The sequence below is a fragment of the Akebia trifoliata genome, chromosome 5 (assembly GCF_017979445.1).
Source record: "Akebia trifoliata isolate Shusen 1 chromosome 5, ASM1797944v1, whole genome shotgun sequence".
Classification (NCBI taxonomy): Eukaryota; Viridiplantae; Streptophyta; class Magnoliopsida; order Ranunculales; family Lardizabalaceae; genus Akebia; species Akebia trifoliata.
This window is the reverse complement of record NC_141379.1, coordinates 4,540,220-4,561,377: the sequence shown is the minus strand read 5'-3', so window position 1 is coordinate 4,561,377 and position 21,158 is coordinate 4,540,220. Positions and strand designations below refer to the sequence as shown.

At 35.6% G+C, this 21,158-nt stretch overlaps 3 protein-coding genes across 3 annotated transcripts; 1 reads left to right on the top strand and 2 right to left on the bottom strand.

Moving 5' to 3' along the window:
- Nucleotides 1–3,412: 3,412 nt before the first annotated feature.
- Nucleotides 3,413–4,197, bottom strand: LOC147401132 (gibberellin-regulated protein 11-like). Its single transcript, XM_086442294.1, has 3 exons — nucleotides 4,039–4,197; nucleotides 3,887–3,962; nucleotides 3,413–3,758 (listed from the first exon to the last, which is right to left on the bottom strand). The coding sequence occupies exons 1-3, from the start codon at nucleotides 4,090–4,092 to the stop codon at nucleotides 3,574–3,576; spliced, it is 315 nt and encodes a 104-aa protein (XP_086298420.1). The 5' UTR covers nucleotides 4,093–4,197; the 3' UTR covers nucleotides 3,413–3,573.
- A 9,060-nt stretch (nucleotides 4,198–13,257) lies between these two features.
- On the top strand, nucleotides 13,258–17,589 carry LOC147401131 (LIM domain-containing protein WLIM1-like). The gene is made up of 5 exons (XM_086442291.1): nucleotides 13,258–13,734; nucleotides 15,674–15,770; nucleotides 15,864–15,904; nucleotides 16,046–16,132; nucleotides 17,006–17,589. Exons 1-5 carry the CDS (start codon nucleotides 13,597–13,599, stop codon nucleotides 17,231–17,233), a joined length of 591 nt encoding a protein of 196 aa, XP_086298417.1. The 5' UTR covers nucleotides 13,258–13,596; the 3' UTR covers nucleotides 17,234–17,589.
- Nucleotides 17,590–18,581: 992 nt separating this feature from the next.
- LOC147401130 (Heavy metal transport/detoxification superfamily protein) lies at nucleotides 18,582–21,037 on the bottom strand. The gene is made up of 4 exons (XM_086442293.1): nucleotides 20,634–21,037; nucleotides 20,177–20,230; nucleotides 19,382–19,441; nucleotides 18,582–18,920 (listed from the first exon to the last, which is right to left on the bottom strand). Exons 1-4 carry the CDS (start codon nucleotides 20,964–20,966, stop codon nucleotides 18,792–18,794), a joined length of 576 nt encoding a protein of 191 aa, XP_086298419.1. The 5' UTR covers nucleotides 20,967–21,037; the 3' UTR covers nucleotides 18,582–18,791.
- Nucleotides 21,038–21,158: the final 121 nt, after the last annotated feature.

Genomic DNA, 21,158 nt, shown 5'->3' with positions numbered 1-21,158 from the left:
AATGTAATGGGTAAATTACACTCCAACCCCTTGTAATTTGGTATAATTTCATATAGACCCCCTAACATTTTGATAAATGCACTTACCTCTCTTTTTAAATTCAGATGTTATTTTACCCTCTAATTTTATCTTTTTTTCCCTTAAAAAATAAAATTTAAAACAATAATAAAAATGCACTGTCTTAACATTCAAACTCTTGGGCATGAACCCATTTTTTCACAAGAATATTGTTGTTTATTGACAAGTAAACATTTTAAAAAGGGTAAAATGATCTTTATAGAAATAAAAATCATTTTTTAACTGCTTGCATTGATGGCAAGTAGCTGGAAGAGCGGGGTAAGTGAACCCTTAGATTAATATAAGGGAGGTAAGTGTAATTGTCAAAATGTTTGGGGGTTCAACATAAAATCATGCCAAACCACAAGGAGTGAAAGTGTAATTTACCTTAATGTAATTTGGGATCCCATTGGTGGGAGCGGATCCTCTGTTGTAGTGTTTTCCTGCAGTTCCTGCGATGAATTTGAGCGATTGTTCCTCTTTAAATTTAAGAGTTTAATGACTGTTCATTTTCAAAATCATTGATCGTGTTTTAAAAAAAATGTGAATTTTCAATTTTTAAAGCTAATCTATGCTCCAAAAACTAGAGGATTGTGTTGTTATTGAGTTTAAAAGTCATCAATTCAACATTATTCTCAATGGCATGTTTTTTTAGGATAGCAACATTAAATTGTGGCAAAAATCATGCTCGAACGTGTGTTAAAATTGACATTGAATTTAATATATTTCAAAATATATAAAAATATTTTTTAATTTCTATTTAATTAAATTGCCGAAAGAAAAAAAAAAGTTTTGTTGCCAAATACGTTTTTTTCTCTTTATTATTTTAAAAAATAAATTAATTAAGACAAACATAACATTACCATTAGAGTTTCTCGTTTTTGTTCTGACTATTTTTTTTTTTTAATCTTAATATGCAATACTTTTTTAAATTATAAATCCAATTATTTCTTAATAAATTAAGAATAAGATTTTTTGAAACTCACTTTTTAAAACATTGTTCTTAGAATAGTCTTTCGTGTTCAAATTTTCTTTCCACGGGCCTAAGCCATTTTTGTATGATTTCGCACACAGACATACTTCAAGATGCATAAGTAATTAAATATGCAATCCCACTCAGCTACTTTTTAACTTAGAAGAATACAAATATTATTTTCCTTCGTAAGTTGCTTTCAAATAATGTGGTTCTTAGTTGAGATGGTAATGAGGGACTTAGTATGCTCCCTAGGTCCTGACTTCGAGTTTTTATATGTTCCTTCATGACTACTTAAATTATGTCACATGACAGGATGTTAGATGGGACGTAACACTTAGGGGTTAATTTTGATGGATAAGATTGTTATATGGGTTGAGTAAAGTCCAATGGACCATGGTCAATTTGCTAGACTCAGAAATAGCATGTTCCCAAAAAAAACAAAAGAAATTGTAGTCAAAATATCAAGAACTTTCCATTAAAATCTTTCATAAGATAGGCACATTTTTTTTTCGGAGTCGTGTTGGAGGTGCTGGAGATATGAGTGTAAAAGTATTTATGATTTGTACACACGTCCACGACAAGAAGGTGAGATATGAGGTGCAATCTTGAGGTCACTTCAACATTATTCTTTCGCTAATGCTTTAAGATTTTCACTTTGTTTGTACGTGGCTGATGTGGTAAAGGGCACAAAATCGTTGATCTTTACCTTGTGTATCCTCCCCAATGGTTTTGTATCCTTGTCACGTATAGGTCGAGTGAAAATTTTCTAGTTAATCTTAAAAAAAAAATTAAAGTTAGAAAATTACAACTCTTATCTTCACTCTTTTTTCTTTTGAGTCTTAATAAAAAGATTTGCCAGGTAGCATACTCAATCAACTCATTGACATGGACAAGTTTGAAAATCGTAGATCTTTCCGTCTTGAGATACACGGCTCCCAAGTCAATTGAATATGCCACCTAATGAGTCATTTTATTACGACTCTTTTCTTTTTAATAAGAGTCGTGATAATTTGACTACCCCACATGGCAAACTCAACCAACTACCTAATGTGATTAGGGGTGTCAATGGGTCGATTTCGATTCGGTTCTCAAGGAACTTAGAACTATAATCATTATAGTAGTTCAATTTCAATTCTTATCAATTTTGGGTCCGATTCCAAAATAAATGAAATTGGAACCGCAAAAATCATGAGTATTCATTAGTTCCGATTCTCAAGAATTAAATGAGAAAACAAATATTTCAAATCATTATTAAAAAAATATTCTTTAAAAAAAATTAACATATTAACAACAAAATTATTAACTTAATTATGATTTGTTATACTTAATATACAAATTAAATTTTTTTTTTTTAAATAAAAATTTATCTTTGTTAAAAATGATAATCTCTTTTAGTGTAACTCATTTTAAATTTCCTATAATTTATATGAAAAATTAAGGAATTTTATATAACATGTTTCTATTTTTTAAATAAAAAATATCTTAAATCATTTATAGTATGAAAAAAAAAATGACAAAATAAATCGATTTTGGGTATTGCGGATACCCATTAAATAGAGCCTAACGGTTCCAACTCCTATCGATATTCAATTTAGACACGATACTCTCAATAAAAAAAAATCCAGAACCAGCGTATTCGTTTTGGATTCTGTAGATGTGACAAGTTCAAAATCGTAGATCTGCATTGCTCGAGAAACAGGATTCTCTCAAGACACATTTAAAAAAGAATCCAGAATCCGGGTAATCGTTTAGAATTCCGGAGTCGTAGATCTATATTCCTCGGGAAACACAATTAGCTCCAAATACATCTTTTTAAAGGCCGTGTATCCTGAGGAGCGGTACTCGATTGAGTTTACCACGTGGGATAGTCAGGCTATCATGATTCTTTTAATAATGATGATTTCCAACTCACCCTCAAGACTTATATCCCATACGCTCTCTGACGTGGCAGATATACAGCTGCACATATTTACGAGGATGTAAAGTTGTGTCTAGCAAAATAAAAAAATATGTATGATTCTAACCCGTGCCACGTCAGGGTGACTCATTTATTTTAGACAAAACGATTATTTCACTCTGTCGATCTGGCAAGTGCGCAAAACCGTAGATCTTTTTCCTTGTGTATCCCGAAGAAAAAGAACTATGCTTCTTTGCACTTGCCAAGTTTCTGTTCATAGGCCCATTAAACTGGGGCTTAGTAACATTTGTATTACCCATTAACTAAGAATGTCTTCAACTAGGCCAATTATACGAAATATTGTTATTACACACAGATTGGGCCAGAGTTGTAAGGCCCGTATATTATACTGTATTTCTCCTTCCATCTCAGCTTTTAGTTGGACACTAAGTGTCCAACATCGTTGAACCTTATACAAGTCCTTGGAAAAAACCAAAAATATTCCTCGATTAACTTAGTCATTAACACTTACAAGTAACAAAAGCTTGAGCACTTCCATAAACACAAAAAACACACTGTTATACACACACGCACACATAAACACGTAAGACGCACACATACATACATAGACATAGACACGTGTTCATGGGCACTTGGTTCTGTTTCCGTGAGTGGTCATGTTCATGTAGCAGCTCCCGCACATTTCTCTGTTTCCTGAAGTCCCAGGAGGAACACACTTGCACCTCACGCAGCACGTGCCGCATGCTCGTTTGCACACGTTCGGCCTCGAATGGAGGCTGCATCGAACACCACATTGTCCATCGCAATCTGAAACAACAACAACAACAACAACAATCCGATTAACAAACCTTATAAATGGGCTTTCCAAAACTAAGCAACACTTGTTGGGCCTTGTAAAGCCCATTATGTATATTTATAAATGAATAAATTCCTACCTATATCCTGCATAAGCCTCCTATTCACACCTCTTACCACTCCTATCTTCTCCATATCACCTTCTACAGAAGAAAACTGCACCCCAAGCGTACGTTAGTATTTTGATTAAAATCCAACGGTTTAAAAAGATGACTCAAAAACCACTATTTACCTCCGCGAAGCAGAATATGAAAACTGCAACAAGAAGAATCACACGCAAAGCCATTTTCTCCAACCACTCAAAACACTTCGCACTATGTGGTTTAAGCAGAGGCAATGGTAGCTCTTTATAGAGATTTATTTTCAACAGTAGGACAAAAATACCCACATTCTTAAAATATTTACGATCAGACCTAAAACAGATAATTCTTTCCGTAGTTGGATCGTTTATAATACTATTCGATTCCAGCACATTCATTTAATAATCACAACTCAATGATTTTAATAAGTTGCAATCTAACTTGGTCCCACAAAAAAACAAAAAGGATACAATTGTAATATTTAACATTTCCAAGGATAAAAATTACCTGAGGTAGTGGAGGCGATATGACGTTGATCTGTGTTCTGTTTTCTAACTCAAAATATCCCTAATTGCTGAGCTGCACAACACGACAAAAATTGAGTAGTACGTAACGTATCATGTCGTATGTTTACGTCTCCGACAAATTTTTCCAGTACAAATCTCAAACGACGTTTGGGGTACATGATCAAACACACGGCTGAGATAGAAGGGAAATTTAGATTTCCTAATCTCTAGGATTCAATTCAAAAGTGTTCAACGATATTTTTCGGTATCGTCATACGAGTAGTAAAATTGAAAATATCGCGACAACTGGAACAATGACCTGGGATCCAAAATGGGCATCCACGTCAGCAACTGTCACTTTCGAGGTACAATTTAGAGCTGGTTTCCATTAGATGGACAGCTGTAATTGGATATTCTGAACGAAATAGTACGGTAGTTCCCCCCACTCATCTAATCACGACAAATGATCTTTGTCGTCAGGAAAAGAGGTCTTACTAACTCTCAACAACTATTAGAAAGGCCTCGAGATTGAAAAGTAGTCCTCGAGATTCAGTGGATGAGGCTTAGTAATGCCTTTTTCCTCACTATCTTAGTAAGGAAAGGGTTTCTCATGACGGTGGAACGGTAGGGCAGGGTAGGGATGTCAAATGCATCGGTGCATTGGATTCCAATTAGGTCGGGCTTGATCCGATAACAATTGGACCTAAGTTGACCTATTGATCCTAGGTCCAAGCAAAATATTGATAGAATAATAAATAGAGTTGGGAATGAGTCCATATAAGAAACGGATTGGGTCGGATCAAATTTAATCCAAATATAATGTTTACATTTGATTGTCCCATCATCAATTATAATACCAAATTTTTTTAAAGATATCTCATGGTATATATTCCATTAATTGGAATGAATAATGTTGTAGACACCTCAAGTTGAACGTGAAAGTGTATGGGAATCATAGATGCTTTCACCGAGATACGAGTGAAGAAGTATCTATAATTCCTATCTACTTTCACATCAAGATGTACGATATATTTCCATTCTCACTACCTCTATCTATATTATTTATAACTTCAACTCATCTTAAGTACAACTTACAAGGATCATGATATATAACATTAATGCTTTGTGAGAAAAATTTTGATCAAGATTTTAAAAATTGACTCCATAAATCATTTTGTGAAATTTAAATTCTAAAATACACTTTGTAAACATGATTTTGAAGGACAAGTTAGAGCGCATTTTTTCAAGGGTACTGTAACAGGAGAACAAGATCACATAATAGAATAGGCGCTTGTCACCTGAAAATGTACATCAATGTGGGACCTTTTGGGTTGGCAATGGGTCGGATAATATCCTCTTACTTGACTCATCCTACTTGAGTTATTTGGGGTATAGGTACAAATTTTTAATTTGATTAAGTATTCGAATAATTTATCCACAATTATTTTTATCCAAATATTATTAGAGGCGGATATGAATATGCATTCGGTAATTTGAAAATATATTTATCCGAGTTTAATATGGTAAATTCACAATAAAATGTACGTGCCACCCAAAATTAAGATTTTTCCATCATCTTCACAGTGAGGTATGTATATCCAACTTGGATATCCACTTGAAATTTGGGTCTAAGTCAAATACAAATATCATTTAAAAAAGTGGATAAATAGTCAGATATGGATAACCAGATATAGAATTGAACGAGACGTCTCAAACATGGAAATAATGAACCATGCTTTTAGAAACCTTCAACAAAATGAAAGATTTCGGGGCTGGACAATGGTGGGTTAATGGATGAGCTCGACTTGCAGATTTAAGCAGTAAGGAACTTAGGATAACTGATGGCTCAGGGCAAGCTTAGGCCTCAAGAAGGGCCCAATAATTATTTTCTTTTTTCCATCCATCAAAAACCACATCACAAAGAAGAGAGGGCAAGTGTAGTGTTGTGACCTTGGGCTTTTCTATGGACTCAATTGAGCTTTAAAGGGACAAATAAATGTCCACAAGAGGGAAAGTAAGGTACCCCAAAGGGAAAGTAAGGTTCTCATGTTTTTCATTTCATCATACTTAATAAAATCAATTTATTTCATTTTAGAGATATTGGAAGAAACCCTTTGTCCAAGCTATTCAAGTCGCATAAGACGAGAGTAGATCATATAAAATTGGTTCCCGTATTTTGTGTACAATCATCAAAAGGAAATTTTATCCATGCAAGGCAACTGTGGACGCTAAATTATGATTATCGATTTTGCTAAGTTGGTTAAAGTCTGTGAGTGTCGATACCATGACCTGGGATATAAAATATTCACCTTCACCTACAAATTATTAACTAATCTCATTTACTTAGAGAAAAAAAAATGCAGTTCCTTATTTATAGAGTCAAAGGCGGATTCTGCTGACACGTGAGCCATCCAATCTTGGTCAATCGATTGATACTATTTGATACGAAATTAGTTTTTGAAGTTATATGATAAGGGTTGTTTGTTTCTCGGCAAGGCATATTAAACACTTCGAAGAGAAAAAAGGGAAAGAAAAAAAAAAAAAAGCCCCAAAATAATCCCACGGATGTCTAGTGTATGCTTGCATCCAAATACCCCAAAAGGATTTAATAGTTGATGGGTTTTGTGGTCCATGAGCAAAGTCTATTAATGAGATCATTAATTGGGTCTACAACATGGTTTTAAAACTTTGTTTCATGTCTCGTCTCGTCCATGCCAGATATCAAGCCGTCTTAGATGAGTTTTCCAATATGTTTTATTGAGTTTAGTCCCACATTGGACACAAATTGCCTCGTTTCTCTCCTTATAAGCTCCCAGACCTCTCCATTAATTGTCACTTGGTTTTGAGTTGGACTCCAAAATTATCATAGTATCAGAGCGGGCCTTTCTTTCCTCCATGTCACCCGGTTCATATTTTCACATGGGCCCACACCTGTTGGAGAGTGTTGAGTTTAATCCTACATCAGACACAAATTGCCTTGTCGTTTTTCCTTATAAGCTCCTGGGCCTCTCCACCCATTGTCAATAGGTCTTGAGTTGGAGCCCCAAATTTATCATGTTTTAGACGTCTCGTTCAAAAATGAGAAAAATATGAACATGGTATTTTAAATCTCGTTTAAAAAAATGACTTGTCCGTCCATCTCGTCCATGCAAGATATCGAGATGACTCGGGCGATACGTCTTGGTCTCAGATGAGTTTTGAAACCATGGACTAGAAAGGTGTTGGCCATATACTTCTGAATCTATAGACTTAAATTTTGTTTGCTTTTCAATCACAGGTTTATTTGGTTTGTGGAGTCGCCCTTCTCAAGTTCAACTTTTAAAAGTTGGCAATGAGCTAATCACAATTCCAATATGTGACTGCTTTATGAGAATTCACCTTAGAGTTGGTCAATAACTCTATACTATATACTCTTAGACCATATGATGTAGGTCTTTCAAGAGTTTCGTGGCCCACCCATATCAAGTGGTGTGGATCCATGGACCACTACTATTTATTGCTGGGGTGATACAAAGGGAGACACAAGAGTGACAAAAATGCGTGGTGTTGTGCACATTATTGTAGATGCTCTTCCGCGAGATACGAGTAAAAAGCATTTACGGTTTGTGCGTGCCACCACATCATTTTTGCCACCTTTGTGTCTCCATTTGTGTCATTCCAGCATTTTCCTTATTTATTATTTGAGGAATAAAATATATTTAGTTGAGATCCGATTCAAATTTCTATCTGTATATACAAACCTGCACATATATTGTAACTTCTTTGAATTATCAGTTTTCACTCCCAACTCAGCTTCCAAACAGGCCATTGATCAAGATAACTACCCACCCCCACATTTCCACCAAATAATTGACTAGAGTCTACAATCTAATTGAGTCCACTCGGTCGATTGAGTATGAAATTGTAGGTCAAGTGAGATAGATGCGTGGGCTCATACCACAAAAAACAAAGAATAATGATTTTCTAACGTCCCCTCTGACATATGCCCCTCATCATAAAACTATACATCATTTTCCTCGGGACATGTAGAACCATAAATCTTTTTCTTGTGTATCTCGAGGCAAGTGATCTATGGTTCTGTGATGGGGCGTATGCTAGAGGGGGCGTCTGATTATCAGGACTCAAAAGCAAACAATATTCCACTTTAAAATACATTATGATTAATCCCTAGAAAGCATGGTGTCTTAAGATTATAAATTTAAAATAATATATAATCTATTAATTAAAAGAAAGATATAGGACCCATCATTTAGTCATACCCCTCCGGGTTTTGATGAATATTTTCGATACCCTTTTACGTTTTCAAACTGATGATATACCCTTCAAAAGCTTTTGCCCAAAACGCCAATCGTCTTAAATTCAGTTCGGTTTAGTACAAATCATTTCCAAATGCCAAAATAAAATTACATTTTTCACCGGATTTGTGACACAATACAAATAAAAATTTTGTACATACCACCTAAAAAATTCCAATGAAAGATTTGCAAGACAAAAAAGTATAGTAAACCTCCTCATATGTTATTCGACTCTAGTCCTATGTATCTTCATTTCACAGATTTGATTATCCTTTGTTGAATCTTTTGCAAGACTCGATAGATAGTTTGATAAATCAATGATTTCTTTTTTCGAGTTTCAAAATACGATCAACCAACAAATCAAAATTTTCAACAAGAGATTGAAGATGAGGGAAAATGAGAAAAGAGCCATTCTACACTAGACTTCCTACAACACTGAGCTGATGTGGTGGTGTGCACAGAATCATAGATGAATTTCACTCATATCTTGAGGAAATGATTCTATGATTTTGTATATTCTACCACACCAACACAATGTTGTAAGAAGTTAGTTTAGAATTTTACAACATAAAAATTGATTTTTCAGGAGATTTTCTACTGAACCACTATGTAGCAATAATGTTGTTTGTTTAGCAAATAGGACATTAAGATCAAAGGTTTTTTAAAAAGAGTTTGAAGACATGGGTATTTGTGTCATTTTATGTTAGTCTCTTACAATAGATCCTATGGTCAAGGAGTTAGTCACTAATTTGAAGACACAAAGGGATATCTCAAATATTCATCAAAACCCAAAGGAATGTGTCTTAATCATCCTAAAGATAGTGCCTAAGCAATCAACTTTCCACTTATCTCCTTTTGTTCTCTCCAAAAAGATTGAAGAACAAAACCCATTTCAAATCGACTTTCTTTCTTATCCCTGCTCCCTTATTAATAAAGCAAAATTGTTTTCATTTCAAGTTTAAATTTTGAATTTCAATATTATGTGAAAAAACATGAAAAAATAAAGAAGACAAGGATTTTTTATATGGTTCAACAAACGTGCATACGTCCATGGGCTTTGGAAGTCATTTCACTATAAATCTCACAGTTACATGGTTTCCTCACCTTCTCTCCATTTTTCTCTTTTTTATCTTTCTCTCTCATTCCTTTCCATTTACAATGGCCTCAAGGCCTTTAAATAGAAAAAACCTTAAAAAGAGTCTTAACCCTAATTAAGTTACAATTGACCATATTACCCCTTATCCAAATTAATAATTATATAAAAAGAAAAATAATCCTCTTAAATTAGGATTCTTGCTTAATAAAATAGATTCATCTTCAAATGATGTCACGGACTTGTCTCGAAGTGCTCGTTGATAGTGTTGATGGACGATCCGGATGGGAGATGATTTTATCCCTCCACAATAAATAAAAAAATTCATAAGAAAGTTGATTAAAAAAGAAAAATCTTTTTAGTATCTTTTTCTAAATTACATTTTTATGTGGTTAGGTGATGCAAGAATGTATTGACTTCCTAAATTTTCAATGAATGATTTGCAACAACAAAAATATTGTAAACCATTTGTAGACACCCCAATTTGAACGGGCTCTCACTCGAAAGGGCCCAAAAACAGTGATTTTTCGATAAATTTGGCCAACAGGCCTCGAAGGCCCGAAGCATTAAAATTTGACATTTTTGACAAATCAAAGCCTCTAACACCTCTCAATGGGTTAGTAGGTCCACCAAGAAACTCGGCATGCTTCGCTCCATTCGAAACACCGATCTTCCAACAAAATAAGCCAGCGGGTCTCAAAGGCCCAAAAAATTAAAAAAGTGACAATTTCATTGAACTAAGGCCCCCAAGACCACCAAATGGTCTAAGGGACCCACCAAAGGGATCGGACCCATACTATGATGACCCAACCTTCACCGCTCCATCTCTGAATCCAAAAAAAACCCAAGCCCACCTAAGACCCATAAACCCTCAATTATTCAAAATCTATCTTCCTCATCTTAACCCTAACCTAAACCTAATCCCACACCACCTAAAATCTAAAACCAACCTACACCCTCAAAATCCATTTCAAAATAACCCTCAAACAATTCCTAAAATCCAAAACCATTTCTAAAACCCACAAATCATTATCCATATCCAATTCATTATCCAATCCACAACCCTAACCCATAAACCACAACCCACATCAACCAATCACTCTTTTATCATCAAAAGATGACACAAGTCATCACTTCCTCTCACATCTCTCATCAAACCACCCACCCCATCACCTTTATCTAAAACATTAACTACCCACATCACCTTTTCTCTAAAAAATCACATCAACTCACACCCTCCCCTAACCTACCCTCATTACTCCCTATAAACCTCCATTATCAAACACCATCAATCCATACCCCCCTAACCTATCCTCATAACTCCCTAATCCTTATTATCTCAAATCAAATACCTCTAACCCCATACCTCCCCTAACCTATCATCATCATACCTCTCCTTAATCTACCATCATCATTTCCTATAAACCATCTCTACAACCTAAACCTACACCCATTCTTTCAAATTAAACACTCAACCTCTCCCATCAATTAAATCTAAACCTTTAACATCCACACATCTTGCCACATGTCACTATCTCCCTCAACCTCCCAACCATGCTCTTACACCATCCATTCTCTTAAATCAAACACCACTCAATCAATTAACCACCCTCTTAAACACCCATCATCTCATCTCACCAAACACTCCACCCAAATGGTTTGGGTAAGATCCAAACCATTTGGATCAAAATACAACCCATTTACCTCCATTACATAATTACCCATCTCCTAACTCCTAATTTCATACCCCCCACCTTTAAAACCTATGTCATTCTCTACTTTCCCAACCTCTCACCCCATTATATTCCTCAAACCATCCTCAAACATCTATAAATACCCTCCTCCTCTTCCCAAAAATAATTCCCAACTCTCACAAAAATTCTCTTAAAAGTCTCAAAAAAATCACTCTACTCTCTACTCATCTCTTCACTACTCTCTCACACTAACCTTAAAAGAGTTACATTCTTATAACTCACCAATGATTCAATTCAAGAAGACATAGAAGAAGAAGAAGGAAAGAGAGAAAAGAAAAGAAAATCTTGAAGCTTTAAGGTGAGTGCAACAAGAATAACCCCTCTCTCTCTCTACTCTCTTCTCCTCCCCTTTCTATCATCCCCTCTTCTCTTCATTTTGTTTCAAATGGACTTGGGATGAATGGACCTCAAGGCAAATGATCCATTAGGATCATCTCTTTCAATGAGATGATCCTATGATCGAGCCGAAAATAAATCCCTCCTTAGGGTACAAATGCACGACACGTGGCACATTATTTTTCACTTTTTTTAAAATCAAAATGACCGAGTTGCGTAGAGGTTACCGCCACTTGGCGGGGAGAAAAGGGTGCCTAACACATTCTCTTTTCTCCAACCGAGCCATTTACCCGAATCTCTAAGTTTGATCAATCCTTATCCATTGCGAGTCACTAATGCCAAAAATATCATTTTAAAAAAAAATGTACATCGGGTGACTATTCACACCCACTTACAACATGAATGGTGGCGACTCTAATTCTTCGTAGATGTGATCGTTGTAATGACGAAAATCATGTATCTACACCATTTACATATGTTGTTCAACAAATCCTATGCATTCCTTTTTTTATATTTATAATAGGATTATCCAAACTTAGTGGGACCAGGTAAGCCAAGGCTTGGACCAAGGCATATGGGTCTCTCCCTCGGGCATGTGCAACGCCCGAACATCACACATACCTGGTAAATGAAGGTACGCCCTCACAGGTGGCCTTGAGGAGACATTACTCATATTGGGTATCGAACACACAACTTATGGACTCTCACGACTTATTGGATTCAAAATTTCCATTGAGCCAACCCCTCAAGGATAATCCTATGCTTTCTCATTTAGATAGATAGTTTGATAAGACAAAAATTTGTGGCCAGATTGTAAATGAAGGTGAATAAATTACAATTTTTTACTTTTTATCTTAACAAGAAAACACTACAGAATTTTTATATATCACAAAAATCAATTAAGCACATAAATGATTTTGCTGGAGATTTTTAGGTGACTACTAAGCGGCAACAATTTTTTTCACTAGCTAAAAATCAAAGGTTTTTAACAAAAGATTGAAGATATGGGTATTTCAGTCATTTTATGTTGGTCCTTTACAAAAGTCTGCGTGGTGAAGGGTAAGTCATTAATTTGAAAACATAAAGGGATCTCTCACATATTCACCAAAACTCAAATATAATGAGTCTCAATCATCCTAAAGAAAGATTGACTCTCCACTCTGTCTCCTTTTTTTCTCTCCGAAGTCCAAAGACTGAAAAACAAACCCATTTCAATTTCAAATCGACTTTCTTTCTTATCCCTTCTCCCCAATCGATAAAGCAAAATTATTTGTGTTTCAAGTTTGAACTTTGACATGCAATGTTGTGTGAAAAAAACATATTTTTTTGCATTGAAATCAAAAGAAGAGGAGCAAAAAATTTATTTTAGGAGAATGGTTTTTCTCATTTATGTCTTTAAGAAAAATTTAAATTAAAAAAAAAAAAAAAACCCCAAGAAGCAAACATGTTTTTAGTTTTGTTTTGGGAATATTTATTGGCTCAGGCTGACGACTGTTACACAAGCTATTAACAGTGTCTATAAAAAAAACTCGGAAACTCTGCCGTAATTTCTGACTCTGTCTGAGACTGTCTGACCTGGAATTTCACAGAAAGGCAGAGTGACAACGAGGGAGAGAGAGTCTTCTACTACTCTTCATCGTTTTTCACTCCATCTTTCTACTTCTTCTTCTTCATCTTTGGGTTTCTTTGTTTGGGTGTTTATTTCTGTGTGAGAGAGAGATTTGAAATGGCGACGTTCGCAGGAACGACTCAGAAATGCAAGGCATGCGAGAAGACAGTATATTTAGTGGATCAGCTCACAGCTGATAACAAAGTCTATCACAAGGCTTGCTTCCGTTGCCACCATTGCAAGGGTACTCTCAAGGTAAATTCTATCTGTTCTAGAGAAATATTTTGGATCAAATCATCTCTGATGCTTAGTGGGCCTCCTTTTGTTTGTTATCAAAGAGAATTAACCTGTTTCTTTGAATTTTTATTTGGGTTGTCTTGTCTGATGATGATGATATCTTCTTGTACCTCCTAATATGTTTCTACAATTGATTTATTTTTTATCTATTACGAATTTATAGGCTTTATGGGTATTTGAGTTTTATTTTGGGTTTTGGTCTTTGATGATGATGGTGATGATCCTTACTTGTTTTACCCAACATGGGGTTTTCTTAATTTTGCTCCTCTTAGATTCTTTCTTGATGGGAAATTTTATACTGGATTTGGTTGATGATGGTTAGTAGCCTATGAGATTTAAAAGTCTTTTTTTTTTTTTTTAAACTCCCTTTTGATAGGTAAAAGACTTTCAAGGTTTCTTGTATTTGTTCTTCAATCTAAATTTTGTTTATGTTGGGGTCTTGGATCTCTTTGTTTGATATATGAATCATGTTCAATTGGGTGTTTTTTTGGATGTGGTTTCAATGCTTCGAGGGATTCCATATTCCGTGTACGTGTCTTTTCTATTAGAGACTCCTTGATGGAATTCTTGACATCGGGTGGAAGTCCCTCAGGAAAACATATAGATTAATTTAATAGTGTTCTATATATAGGATTTTTACTCTTGATTTTGTTCTTAGTTTCGGCTTGAATCGCTTTTGTTCATTACCTCGAGGAGTAACCATGGCAGATGTGTTCATGGTGACAAGGAGATGTTGATAGTTTTAAGGTTGTGTTTTGGAGAAGTACACATAGAATCAAAGCCTCTTAGACATCTTAGTGTTCATCTTGCCAAAGTACAAGCACAATTAGCTCCAGCGAAACATAATTGTTTTAGATAATTGCAAAGGCTGAAACCTTACAAGATTCCGGCATATATGGGAATTTTGGGAGCATCGAAACAAAGTCAATCTTTTCTTTGTTAACAAAAGCCCCCAAGGTTTTTGGTACAAGCATTAGGCGTGTATAAGAATTATATGTTTCAGTTTCTCCATTTAAGATGGTTGCTCTGAGTGACATAATAGGAATCTTGAGAAACAGACATGCAAATTAGAAGCTTATCCTATTGTGGTTCCATTATCTCCAAACATGATGACCTTGGAAAACCCAACACAGCATCAGACCGACATGTCTATAGGTAGCTTATATGAGCAAAGGATAGCAAATTTGCATCCTAATCGGTGTTTATCAAGACTGCATGAACGAATCATGAGAAATGCCTGGAAAGAAGAAAAGGGTGGTGGATGTTCATCCTCGTCAGTAGTATTTGAAGTCCATAACAAATTACAATTTTAGTACTCTATCTAGTACTTAGAGCTGTTGAGAGTAACTGCCCCATCCATGCTACTATTCGTCTTTTGGTAATAATCTTTAAGCTCTTCTGATTGAACTATGGGCAATAATTGGTGGACATCTTCCATATCAAACTTTCTTAGATCAAGCTGACTGAAAAATCCCATCCACCATCGAGACTGTTAAATTTGGATGGAAATTTTTTTTCCTACTGCCTGGTTTCACTTTCTGATAACTGCCGATCAAGAAAGTAATCAGAGAAGACTTGAATGGAATGGAAGTGTTCCTCAAGATAGGATTATAATCCATCGAGGAAGGTATTATTTTTTCTGATTCATAATTATCAAATTCTCCTTTGTAAATGTATTAGAGTTCTGCACTTACTAAAATTATAAAGCATATAACCTACACGGTGTAATAGTTGCAATTCATGTTCATGTATTATAAAACCTTTCTTTCTCTTTGTGTGATATTTTTTTCATCATCCAATACTTAACGTAATATTATCTCATATTTTCAGTATTGCTTGTGCATTTCTTTTATCGTCAACTTCTTATTTTTTACGACTACTTAATGTTCTTTTTCAGCTCAGTAACTATTCTTCCTTCGAGGGTGTTCTGTATTGCAAGCCTCACTTTGACCAACTGTTTAAGATGACTGGCAGTTTGGACAAAAGTTTTGAAAGTAGGTGGAAATTAGTGAGTTACTTTCAGTAATGCTAATCATACTGCTATGTCTGTTTTGTATAATTCTAATCTCCATTTTACCCCTCTTTAGGTGCTCCGAAAGTAGTTAAAGCCGACAAATCTGTTGATCAGGTACTACAAGCCAAAGTTTGTAAATCTTTTTATTTTGATACATGAAAGCCAATGCAGAACTTAGAGGCTCTAATATTACATCGATCCAATATTTATAATAACCTCTTAAGTGTTTCTTGTTATGGGCTATAAATTACATAGGGGGGCAACAACAAAGTTTCGGGTTTGTTTGCTGGAACTCAAGATAAGTGTGTTGCTTGCAAGAAAACTGTGTACCCAATTGAGAAGGTAAACCTGATTCTCCTTATTTTACATGTGCTAATGGATAATTTAATATGAAACAGTTTTTTGCTTATAATTCCAATCATCTCTTCCCCACACCAACTTTCATGTGAAAGGTTGGTCTGGAAGTATCAAGTAAATGTTTGCTTAGATCTTGTTTGATTTATGACACAATTTCCCTTTAGCTTTCAAATTTTCCTAGACTCCATTTTCATAATCAGAATCTTTGATACCATTAGAATGATGTAGTTTTAAAGTTAATGAACCACGTTCACTATGATAAGGACTCCTTGGTTTCTAGGTGCCTGTAAAGCTCCACAATATGTACTTGACTGTATTCACCCATGATTTAATTGTCGTCTTTCACAATGATCTTGCCCATGTCAATGTGTTCAATGATAATGAAGTCCACAAAATCCCGTACATTCATTGAGCACTCGTAGTTTGAATTCTATTTGAAACTTCTTCATTGGTAATGTCCAAATACTTGAAAGACAGCCAAAGTAAATTTTTTTTTTTTGTGAACGTGTCGATGCAACTAAAGACAAATTCTCAGTTTCCTCTTCTTTTTTATCGATAAGCTGAGGTTGATGGGAACCCTCCCAAAGAAAACACTACTAATGTGTGTAGTTACAAAGCACCACCTTGTTATTTTTTCCGCTATTCTTGTGAGAGGAGAAGCTTTTGTATTGTTTTCAAATACTAACTCTGTAATAATAAATTAAATAATCCAAAAAATTCGATGTTTCCTGAAATGCTGGTTGTATCAAATATAAAACAATGGGATATAAAATCCCATTTGAAGTTTTGCATTGGTGAACCCGATGTTTTATTTTTCTTTAGAAGCGTTGACTACTTGACTTTTGTTAACTTTTTCAGGTAGCGGTTGATGGCACATCATACCATAGAGCTTGTTTCAAGTGCACTCATGGAGGATGTGTGATCAGCCCATCTAATTACATTGCCCATGAGCACAGACTCTACTGTAAGCACCACCACTCTCAACTCTTCAAGGAGAAGGGGAACTTCAGCCAGCTAGACAAGCATGAACACCTTAAAGGAGGGGTGACTGAGAACACAGTGTCAGAGAGAAGCTTGGGAATCTGAGTAATCTTATATTGGAAAGTGGTCTTCATTTTCCACCATAGCCATTTGAAGTGAGAGCTAAGGGTAACATCTACAATGGTATGCAGAGTTTATGGGCTAAGTTTTATGCCCTTGAGAGATGAACTTCAGCCAAGGAGCTTCAGCTTCTTGTTAGTTCTTTGAGATGTGAGGTTTTAATAATAAAAGTAATAATAAGTGGTGGATTCTGCTCTTACAATAAACCAGGTCTTCAGCCCAAGCCCTTTGTAGCCTGTGCTTTGAAGTTTTGGTCATGTTTTGTTGTAACAGTATTTTTCTGTTCGTGACTTCTCATTATCCTCTTTTTAATGATTTTGTCATGTTTGTTGTTAATTTCATTGTTGCAATAGTACCGCTGCCTATGTTATTTAAGATTATTCCAGCAATTCTATTTGAATATGTTTATTGATCTGGTCAAGAGCAAGAATTCAACTACAAAATTTAGATGCATGTTTGAGATCACAACTTTCTTGGAAGGCCCGGGACCAATAATGCAATCTCTTATGTTCTCTTCAAATTTTGATCACGTATTGTCTTCCATGGCAGGGTTAGGGATTATATCATATGGAGATACATGTATAGAGAGGGAAAAAGGGGAGGGGTGGGGGTGTTGTGTATGAGATGTCGTGTACTCTGTTGGCTCTGAGCAGAGTTGTGGGGTGGGTGCAGGGAACAGTGCCTCCACTGGGGGTCCTGCTGCCCGATCAGTGGGTGGGGGTGAGGGGTCCCCTCCCAGGAGGGTGGAGCGGAGTCCCAGGCCCAATTTTTTACGGTTATGTAAAGGACAATCATGTAATATTGTCTTGGATTTTTTTTTTCTTCTATTTTTGGGAGATAAACGTGTTTTAACAACTCTTGAGTTTATAAATAGAGATCTCTATGACTGTAAAACTTATGAGAAAGTAATGATTATTCTTATTTTGATCCATAAACGTAAGCATACTGTCGAACCACGTAAATCCTTGTGTGCATTTTTGTCTCTGTTGTTTCTTTTTTTCAAATTGTGTGTGGATGGGGGTTTGGGGGAGGTGGAATTAAAGCTTGCAAAATCCATGAGAGAGGTAAGTGAAGGGAGACAGAAGCAAGTCATGTGGGATGCCGTTCAACTAGCTAGACCATTGTTTCAGATGCTTAATCAATCTCCAGTCTGATATTATCAACATGAGAATTCTAACATTTCAAATATGCAAACCCATGGAACATAGAATCTTGAAAACCATAATGTTGAGTCAATCTATTTGTATCATAATTAATTATTTAGCACATCTATTTGGGTTGAGGTGCATAAATCATGTTTCACTGATCAGTATTGCACAGTAGATCTCAAGCATGTCTCAGTAAGTGTTTCTTTCAATCAGATATATCAACTTTAATAACTGACAACAGAAACCAAATACTGCAATTAAATTTCTCTAGATGCTTGGATACGAGAAAAGCAAAAAACAAAAAAAAAGCAAAAAAATAGTTTCAGTTTATCAACAGAAACCCACTGTCCAGATAGAAAACTACAAATGTACTTAAATAGATCATTGTACAAAATCTAGTCAGTGGTGTCTTCTTCATCTTCAAAACTCAAATTCAATGTTTGTAACTTGAAGCCAGATCCTTGTATGACCTCAACCAAATTCGAAGCAACCCCTGTAGCTTGAACTGTTGTCTGTTTTGTTAACTGAACAGAAAAAGTGAGGTCATTTTTTCTTGCACACAAGTATTAATTCCTAATTATTGTTGCTTAAGAGTTAATCGTGAATTCCAGGGAATTGGTTAGTAACCCAACTCCATGTCTCCATTTTGCACCATGTGGCACACTCATTCAAGCCTACCAATCATGGGTGTTTGGCCCTTTTGTGATACACCAACGAACCTGAAAATCAGCCTGATTGGAGATACAAGCACTGTTTTTTTCCCCTCTATTATGTTCATAAATTTACAATAGGAAATGCTCAAATCCAGTGGCTTAGAAATCATCAATCGGTTTGATTTTTGATGTCCAAGTAGGCACAAGGGTAGGCTGATAGCTCCATGTCAGTAGGCTCGAGAGAATGCCATGTGAAGGAGACCTGAAGTTGGGTGGTCATCTCTTTACCATTTATGCATGCCAATATCAAATGAAGAAGTTTGTACGTATACCTCAACACTTGCAATACCCTCAAGGACTTGAACTTTCAAATCATTGACACCCTCAATTCCCTACACAGAAAATAAAAATAGTCAGTCTCCAAATCGAAAAATATAAGAGATAAATATCCTATTCATTCTGAGATCAAAATCCTGTAATGCACGCACACAAGTGCATAGAAACATAAACATAAATACATGCATACAAGAAACGAAAATGAGCATTCCAAAGCAACTTTGGGCTTTAGACCCATAGCTCAGCTGGTTTGACACATTGCAAAGCAACTTTGGGTTCGTGGGTTCAAGTCCAACTTACCCATAAATAAAAGGTCCTTTCACTTCATTGTGTAATAATTCCCTAAAATTTTTGGACTAAATATTATCTTGCCTTTTGTCTTCAAACTCAAAAGGGCATGGACATTTATTTTCTTATTCACACCCTTTTCTACTACACTTTTTCTTCTTCCACCCACCTACATCACAGCCATTAGCTTCAATCCCTCCATCTACAATTCTCACTGCTTCCTATAACCCTCCCTTCAACTATTCTCCTCATGTCCCCTCTTCACTTCTCTTCTCTTATGGAGTATGCATTGGTTGGATAAAAAATGCAAATGAATGCGCAATCGCTTTTGATTCTACATACAAAAAACCAAGGGCAATGCTTATCCAGAAATACTAAGCCTGATGTTATCTCTCAATAAAAAATCAAGAACACTACTCTCCACCGCAGGACACGATCTATAAAATGCATCCTTAAGACAGAAAAAAAAGAAATGTTTAGAGTGAAGGCATAAGAATCCATACCTCTAAAGCCTTGGTAACAGAGGGGACAGCTGATTCACTCATTGTTCCATCTGCCTTCAATTTTGAATCAAAACTACTGTTAGAAATGAGACTACGTAGAGCCGTAAAGTGTGAACAATGTATTAAGTAGTAGAAATCAAAGTAGTATTAGCTTTTGTTAAGATTTGTTGTGTGCCAAGTATTACAATGCATCACAATCTGATACTCTAATACCAATTATCAACAGAGTTCCATTCTTTATCACTAAGAAATCAGCCCATTCCCTTATAAAAATGTGATCTTTTCATTAAATTCAAACAAAGAAACATTTTTTACAAAGGACCAAAGAAAAAAAAAATGATGGGTTGCTTAGTTCTTCTGCCACAACTCACAAATTATGAGAATCCAAACAAACTAAAAAAAAAAAAAAACAGAAATTAGAAGGAAAGAAAGAAACCAGGGTTTTGAGATATGGTACCTGAAAGAACATGGTGAGCAAGTCTGAAGGCGAAACTGGCACTGAAACGGGCTGGTCAGCTGTTGAAGCTTCTTCCTTCTCCTTCTCCTGATTCTCTTCTTCTGGAATTAGGGTTTCCTCTGCAAGTGCTCTAATTCTTTGGAAAAAATCAGGGAATTTCTTCTTCTTCTTTGTCAAATACAGAGAATGATTCACAGAAACGTTATTTCTTCTTCTTCGAAGATGAAGAAACGAAAGGGAAGAAGTCGAAGATGAAGAAGGATTAGAAATTCCATGAGAATTGCTTCTGCTAATCGAAGGATAAAGAGAGGTGAGTACTGCAACGGCTGCCATTACTGTTCTTCGAAAAGAGATTTTTTCCTCATCTGCTATCCACTAGCTTTTAGCTTTGTTAGAAATTCTCTCTCTTATACAGACAAATGTTTGTAGGATCGTAGTTGCTTTTTACTTAGGTAGACACAATCATCGATCATGACCGTTCATCTCCTTCTTCAACATCATCTTGTACATGCGGGAGTACGATTG

What these genes read in the sequence shown, in the direction of transcription:
- LOC147401132 (XM_086442294.1), bottom strand. Translation starts at nt 4,092, where the DNA reads ATGGCTTTGCGTGTGATTCTTCTTGTTGCAGTTTTCATATTCTGCTTC. An exon ending in TCATATTCTGCTTCGCGGAG is followed by an intron (nt 3,963 to 4,038) that starts GTAAATAGTGGT and finishes CTTGGGGTGCAG; the next exon opens with TTTTCTTCTGTAGAAGGTGA. An exon ending in GAGGCTTATGCAGGATATAG is followed by an intron (nt 3,759 to 3,886) that starts GTAGGAATTTAT and finishes TTGTTGTTTCAG; the next exon opens with ATTGCGATGGACAATGTGGT.
- LOC147401131 (XM_086442291.1), top strand. Translation starts at nt 13,597, where the DNA reads ATGGCGACGTTCGCAGGAACGACTCAGAAATGCAAGGCATGCGAGAAG. An exon ending in ATTGCAAGGGTACTCTCAAG is followed by an intron (nt 13,735 to 15,673) that starts GTAAATTCTATC and finishes GTTCTTTTTCAG; the next exon opens with CTCAGTAACTATTCTTCCTT. An exon ending in CCGACAAATCTGTTGATCAG is followed by an intron (nt 15,905 to 16,045) that starts GTACTACAAGCC and finishes TAAATTACATAG; the next exon opens with GGGGGCAACAACAAAGTTTC.
- LOC147401130 (XM_086442293.1), bottom strand. Translation starts at nt 20,966, where the DNA reads ATGGCAGCCGTTGCAGTACTCACCTCTCTTTATCCTTCGATTAGCAGA. An exon ending in CTGTTACCAAGGCTTTAGAG is followed by an intron (nt 19,442 to 20,176) that starts GTATGGATTCTT and finishes TTTTCTGTGTAG; the next exon opens with GGAATTGAGGGTGTCAATGA. An exon ending in AGGGTATTGCAAGTGTTGAG is followed by an intron (nt 18,921 to 19,381) that starts GTATACGTACAA and finishes TTTTCTGTTCAG; the next exon opens with TTAACAAAACAGACAACAGT.